The sequence below is a fragment of the Oryzias melastigma genome, unplaced genomic scaffold (genome assembly GCF_002922805.2).
Source record: "Oryzias melastigma strain HK-1 unplaced genomic scaffold, ASM292280v2 sc00288, whole genome shotgun sequence".
Classification (NCBI taxonomy): domain Eukaryota; kingdom Metazoa; phylum Chordata; class Actinopteri; order Beloniformes; family Adrianichthyidae; genus Oryzias; species Oryzias melastigma.
This window is the reverse complement of record NW_023416906.1, coordinates 294,752-302,389: the sequence shown is the minus strand read 5'-3', so window position 1 is coordinate 302,389 and position 7,638 is coordinate 294,752. Positions and strand designations below refer to the sequence as shown.

The 7,638-nt window shown below is 39.4% G+C and overlaps 1 protein-coding gene across 1 annotated transcript; it reads right to left on the bottom strand.

Annotated features, from left to right (window-relative positions):
- Positions 1–760: 760 nt before the first annotated feature.
- LOC112141923 lies at positions 761–6,718 on the bottom strand (the record flags this gene model as incomplete). The annotated part of the gene is given in 3 exon segments (XM_024265134.2): positions 761–875; positions 3,283–3,411; positions 3,495–6,718. Coding segments are annotated over 3 exon segments (333 nt in total), but the record flags the coding sequence as incomplete, so codon positions are not given.
- Between the last annotated feature and the right edge of the window lie 920 nt (positions 6,719–7,638).

Below are 7,638 nucleotides of genomic sequence, written 5' to 3'. Positions count from 1 at the left end.
AATAACAAGTGAATAGACACTTTCTTATTAGAAATGGGATGGAATTATAATTATATAATTATATTTATTTTTTCTTTTAATGTGTTTTAAATTGTTGAAGCTGAATTTGCAGAAATGACAAGTTTGGAAAGCAAAGTGAAGTAAAAGGCTTTTTTAGAAATGAGTAAAATCTTTGTGTTATTCATATGATTATACTTAGTAAATTTAATTAAAATGCTTTATCTTTATTCTATATTTTTGTCGACTAAATATCTATTGTAATTTAGTCGACTAAAATTTGACTAAAATTAATAGAATCAACATAACTAAATTGTGACTAAAACTAAACCCTATTTTAGTCAAAAGACTATGACTAAAACTAAATAAAAATTCTCTGTCAAAATTAATACTGGACCAAAGTAGTGTATGTCTGCACTGTAGCAAAGCAGGAAGCAAGAAAAAGGAAACTTGTCTTCACTAAATTATCAACAATAAATATCAAATAAGAGCCAAGAGAGATTTTTGGAAACTTCTCTTTAAATTCAAGAACCTTCAGCCTTTAGAAAGCTCTCCTTCAGATCCAAACAGAAAGTATGTCAGACATTCTTTAATATCATATTCCAAATGTGTCTATTGAATCCAAACCTAAGTAATTGCCATTGACTTTGGAGATATGTAATGCTAGTGGTTGAAAAGAACAGCTACTGTAGTTTGATTGGATTGATCAAAGGGAAGCACATGGTGGGAATGCTTGTTCACTAGAAACTGGTTCTTACTGTGAGTCTGAAGGTCCTGGTTCAGTTCTAAAGCATGGAGGATGATCTTTAGACCAGTCACTCTTCAAGGATCCACAGCTGGATGCTGTAGACTGGACTCTCTGTGTGACCTTTTGACCTCTGCAAACACAGAAACATCAGAGTGTTGGAGGATCTGCTTCTTCATGAACAGCTGATGGACTTTGACATGAAAACAGACTAAGCTGTTTAGTCTGGAATCATGTGACATGTTTGGATCAACAGTTTAGAGCTGGAGCTCTGATGTTTGATCATTTTCTGAGAGTCAAAAAACTTTTTTATCCTAGAAGAGTTCATTCAAATTACACATTTAGAAATATAGAAATTGTGATAGAAACAGTCAAACTAGAACAATCTGATGTTTGTAAAAGTGATGAAAATCTGAATGCTAGGAGTCTGGAGTGATCCCTCTCATTAGACTGTGGCTGCTAGCTTCTTTGTTCTTTTGTTATCTGATACACCATATTTAAACTGAAACTGTTGCCGGTGAGATAAAGATGTTCCAATATGAGCACGTGTCTGTGGATGGAGCATGAACTCATTCGTGACTGGGAAGAGCGAAGTTGATGCGGGGTGGGGGTCATACTTTGACGTCATTAACATTAATGAAGCTATGTTTCCACATGTGGATCTTTTGCACCAGGACTTGCTGGTTTGGTCGGTGTTTGCCGTCGCGGCGCTTGCCCTGGGACCGCGGTGCTGGAGTGTACCCCAAACTCTCCAGCATCGCGGTCTGGCAGCTATGTAGCGCCTAATATATTCATTCATCCATCTTCTTGACCGCTTCTTCCCTTGCGGGGTCGCGGGGTGCCGGAGCCTATCCCGGCTACTGATGGGCGAAGGCGGGGTACACCCTGGACAGGTCGCCAGTCCGTCGCAGGGCCTCAATCACACACACATTCACTCTCACATCCACACCTAGGGACAATTTAGAGTCACCAATTAACCTATGAAGCATGTTTTTGGACGGTGGGAGGAAGCCGCAGTCCCCGGTGAAAACCCACGCATGCACGGGGAGAACATGCAAACTCCACACAGAAAGGTCCCAGCCGGGATTCGAACCGGGGCCTTCTCGCTGTGAGGCGAGAGCGCTAACCACTGCGCCACCGTGCAGCCCGCGCCTAATATATCTCTTTTAAAATTCTAGTCATTAATTCGTACCTGTATGCATCGTTTATGTCTCTGTGTGTGAGGAGAGGTCAAAGGGGTTGCTTTTTGTTTTTCTCTTTTTTTCTTTGTTTGTTTGTTGTTTTCAATTGTAAAACGTTTTGAGCTGCAAAACATGAAAAGTGCCTTTAATAAATAAAAATTGATTTATAAGCTCCATTCTTTGAATAATAATCAAACAAGGTCAGATTATACTCAGACTTTCTTTCTGTTCTGCAATATGTCTATGAAATCTAAAAAAGTTTTTAAATGAATGTTAAAGCTGATCACTGCATTTGCTGGAGGTGAACATGAAGCATGAGTCTGTCCAGCTGCAGAACATTTATATTACTAGAATTAGCAAACAAATGTAATTCTACATGCAATGAAAGCATCATGTTTCATGTTTATTGGTTTTTATTTTTTTCATGGTTTTGAAATATTGATGGTATTTAGTTCCTAAGTATCCAATCCTATTGCTGTTGGTATGACATACCACACATACAGTACTTTTGGTTTCAAACAATCGCAGTTGCAGTATTATTTCAACTATTTTCTTCGTTCAATATTATTATGATTGCACTTTTTGAGTTAATGCCAATATATGTTTAAAAATGCAATTTGTTTTGCCACTTGTGAATTAAGTAACATTTATGACATATTGAAAATGATGTTTTATACTTATTAAAGTTCATGTTATAGTCGAAAGAGGCAGACAGTTCAGATAGCTGGTGTAGGACCTGGGTTCCGTTTCTAGGGCGGCAATCATCTAAAATCCAGGCAAAACCCGTCATGCTGCAGCATAACTTCATCTCTCCGTGCCTTTATAATACAGGATTGTGTTGCGATGGGCATCTGACGTAAAACTCTCTGCATAACCACCTGTGTAAATCAGTGAACGCTGATTCACTGTGGAGATCCCAGATAGACAGGTTGAAGTTTGAACGACAAGAGTTCACTTTTTTTATTATTATTATAGTTGATGATAGCACAGTTGTTACAGAGAACATTTCTAATTGGCACTTCCTGTCATAAACGTTGCTGACCCTTGGTCTAAACATATCTGGTATGTTTAAATATATTGCGTGTCTGATAACAGAAGAAAAAAGTCATGAATATTTAGACACTATGAACTTTATTTTACTGTAGCTGCTGTCAGTCAGAGTCAAAATTTTTTCTTCTCCAACATCTCTGATCTCAGAGACTCTCAGAAGATCAACTGAAAAGATCTGATCACACATGATGATCCAAGAGAGTCTGATCAGAGAGATCAAGAACTGAACCAGAACTCAAGTCATTCATCTGAAAACTATTGATCATCTGAACTATTATCCAGACTCCTTTAACTCTGACAAACACTTACTGTTCCACTGCTGAACTGATGTCTTTGAAGTTTAGAGGTAAATCCTTTGATATGTCACTCCTGAAGGACACACAGCTGGATCCAGATCCATATCCAGGTCCAGATCCAGATCCAGGTCCAGGCTGGTTCCTGTGAAGAATGGCGGTTGCTGGTGTGAGTGCTGAGCTCTGACATGGAGAAGAGTCCTGGACAGTTAGAGATGTTCATCTCACCTCTGAGCTTTGCTCTGGCTCTCATCTTCCCCACACAGAGTGCTTTTAGAGGGAGGGGCTCCCTCCTGTGTGTCCTCACACTGATCCATGCTGCTGGATTGACTGGATCCACTGGATCAGCTCACACACACCTCCTCCCTTCATCTGCAGAGGAAACATGTGTCCCCTTTAGCTTTGGCAGACACCTGATTGTTACCACGAGTTCTTGAGCTTCGTACTCTGTTTTTTTTGTTTGAGTAAATAAATCAAGCTGATGCACTGATCAGGCCGTGTTAAATGTTGTTAGGATTTGTCATCCTGGTTATAAAGGTGTTGGATTTTCAAAAGCTTTTCAAAGAACTTTACCGATTGAACTGAATACGTTTCAGGAAGAAGGAACAGATTTTCTGCGATCGGTCTCAACATTCCTGAAAACTGTCAGAAACCTTGTGAGTCCTTGAACCTTTGAAACGCCTTGTTTTCTGTTCATCTGCTGCTCTTTTCCATTTCTTCACAGATCAGAGACAAGACCTTTGTCATGAGAGCAGGAAACCACATTTTCACAAAGACTCACCGTGACGCAAAAAGAAAACTGAGGAAACTCCACTGAGTGTTTCCTCTCTCACAAACTGCAGCCTGAGTTTGAGAGCAGAGCTCCTCCCTCTGTGTGTGTGTGTGTGTGTGTCTCTACATTTACAAGAAATCACGTGACTGCAGCTGCACCAGTCAGCAAGCATCTGGGTCCTAAAGAGAACGGACAGCAACAGCTCTGAACCAAACTCAAACTAAAATAATTGATTGAATCCTCTTTTCCGCTCTACATGAAAGTAAAACACGAACTCCTGAAACAAAGAATAAAAATCCTACATATAAGCAAACATTTTTACCTCAGTAGTTTGTCAACATTTCAGGGTTTGTTTCTATGCATGAGGAGGGGCGGAGCTTCAAGATGTCAGATTGAAAGATTGTTGTTGCAGCTCAACAAATGTCTGACAGTAAAGCTGAGAAGCTTTTTCTTTCCAGCTCTGTTAGAATCTCAGCTTTCTGTCTTTTTTCTTTGAAAAGAAGAATGAGTTGAAGACAAAGTTACGTCTTCCTCTTCCTCTGCTGCTCCTTTTCCTCATAGGTGAGATCACACAGACCCGTCACTGCCTTCGTCACAAAGGAGAAGACAACAGAAAATACAAAGCATTTTAGCTGCAGTTTTAAAGAAGTTTCATCTAAATTCAGTAGAATCTGATCATTTTCTAGAAAGTCTGAAACTAGTAGAAACTTTCTGAGCATAAAGCCTGTTTTCTCCAGAGGACATGAATGAACAGAGTGGATGTTAGTGAGGAATGACAGAGAATCACTTTGATGCAGCTGCTGCAACAACACTAACTGCATTGAAGCAGGAGGGAGAAGGGAGACACCTGCTGGCTGTTTCCAGAACTGCATCTTAGTGTCTAAAGGTTCAAACTGAAAGCTGTCTGTCAAATTCCTGCAGCCTGTTTGGATCTAATAAATGCTCTTTTGAATCAACACTGTGTTTGAGATTGATTTAGTCTTCATTCTATCTTTGACTCACAAACAGACTTTAATCTGTAGCCTTCCCCTCATCCTGTTAAAGCTGTTCTAATATTCATGTGTTTGCTTCATTCTCAGTAGAAATGGGTTGAAAAGAGCTTTGGAATGTTCAGTTGGTGCTGATGTCTTTCTAGATGGGGGCAGAACAGATGAGAGCTCCTCCCTCCAATGAAAATATAACTAAAGAAGAAAACAACAGAAATACAGATCTATCATTCTCAGGGTAATTAGGCATAAACATGTAAATAATTCCATTGCAATTACTGTCAATGATAAATAGACATGTTAGTACTTATAAATACAGAACATGACACATCTAAAAAAACTAAATATCAAGTATTTTAAAAGGAGTTTAATTCACTAATTTGAAAATGAGTTGGAGGAAGAAAACATATAATCCCAACCCCCCATTATGCTATAATCGACTTTTTATTTTTCCATAATTATCATTATTCAGTTCTTAACTTCTGATCATTAAAAAAATCACAAATAAAAAACCCAAAAGTTTAAGTACATATTAATTATAAAAGAAGACATAACATCTCAAACAAGCATTTGCTCTAAATCAGTCTTCAATGACACTCACTGTCACAGTTGAAGCCAAAAACCCAATAAAACCAGAACCAGACCAAACCAGAACCATTTTCATCCCAACTAAGTCCTTTCAAAGAGCCTCAACCAGACTGGAGCATCCCAGAAATCTGGATTTGACAAACCAGCACAGGAACAAAGGAACAAGCACAGCTGGAACACAAAGACATGAACAAGCCTCTTACCTGTTGCAGCTCCACCTGGAAAATAATCTGATCCAGTCACAATGGAGAATCCAACAATGCTGTTAAGATGAGCAAGAAGATGGAAAAAAAGGACAAATTCTCTCAGTGTTAGAGCTCCGAACCACAGAGTCATCCTTTCACAAACCAACAAGTCCTTCACTGATTCAGATCCAGACCAACAACAACCTTTGCTAGTCCTGTGAGCAGCAGCTGGTCAGAGAACAGTCTTCAAACTACAGACCTCCAGTTCTTCACCAGGTCATTCAGGAGCAACACTTTCCTGAAGATCCAATCCTGACCAGACTGGACTCTCCCTCACCCACCTCAATCCTCCAAGTACCAGCCGTTTTTAGAGTGGTTTCAAATGTAAAGTTGTAATAAGAAACAGAAGCAAACACAATGTTTGAAGAGCCGTACAATGTCATCAGTTAAAGTGAGCGTCCATGAGAGCAGGAAGCTCTAGTTTCTTTTTAGGAGAGTCTCAAATCTGTCTGTTTGTTGAAGTGGGGAAGTTTTCTAATGTTAGATTTCAGAATTCCATGAGAGCAGTAAGGTCTAGTTTCTTTTTAGGAGAGTCTCAAAACTGTCTGTTTTTTGAAGTGGGGAAGTTTTCTAATGTTAGATTTCAGTTCTAAACGTCTTCACACAGCTAAAAGAAGGTGGGAAACCCCCACAGTCACGTGTCATAGCATCATGCTAGCTGGAGTCCTTCTGCTAGCACTAGCATGTTTCGCTGCGTTGACTCTTCTAAACAGATTTCTCTCCGTTAACAACAATAGAAACGCTGTGGGGAAAGTTTGAACTAAGTCACTTTGATTTCTAGCTTTATTTAACGCTTCATGTGGAGTTTTTTACTACAACTAGCCACAGCAACGCCTGCTGCTTACCTCATCTCGGCAGTCCTCGAGAGACTTAGGAAAATGCTGCAAAGAAACAGGAAGTAGCGGCGTCCTTCAAAATAAAAGCCTCCACCCAGAACCTTTTCATAGAAACAACCAAATCAAAATGACAAAGAAGATTCGGGTAAAATGAAGGAAACATAAAGAACACATTAGAAACATTTAAAGTTTACAGATTAAAACATTGGGATATTTTTTCTAGATTTTTTTAATATAATGAAGTTAGGATTTACTTTTGATATAGAACCCCAAAGATCTGGATCTCCCATCCTTTCCTGTGATGTATCAGCTTCAACTGTTAGATCAAGAACTTTATTCCTGCCTTCTGCTTCTCTGTATCACTCTGTTGTTTAACCATAAATGTCTTCATCAACCTCTAACCATGAGAGGAGAAAAGCTTTAGTGTTTTCATTCAGAATCTCTGAAAAACAGACAGAAATCCTAATTTCGCCATTGACTGTATAAGAGAACTGGACTAAGCGAGTGTGACATCACCCATAGAAAACAGATTCCTTCCAGCTCCAGCAAAATTAAACCAATTCAGTTGCCATTTTTCTACAATACGGATGCCGCCATTTGGAGTCAGACGACAGCAATTGGTCTGAGCAGGCGTTTCTATGGCAACTGCTGTCACCAATCAGGGGTGAGCTTGTCTGAAGACCACACCCCTTTTAATGAAACCGATCAGGATTCTGACCTATAGAATGACTGAGTAACAGCTGTTTAGTTCTCTATAGAAGTCTATGCGATTCTGAATTCTTATTTGAGGGGTCACTCTGTCCAGTTTCTATATACAGTCAATGGTTTCTCTTGAAGATGTTATCAGGTCTCACACCAAGCAGGGGCCCGTTTCAAGAAGCAGGTTCAACAAATTTAGAGTTCGAACCTGAACTTAGAGTCACTGGACTCAAAATTCCCAAACTC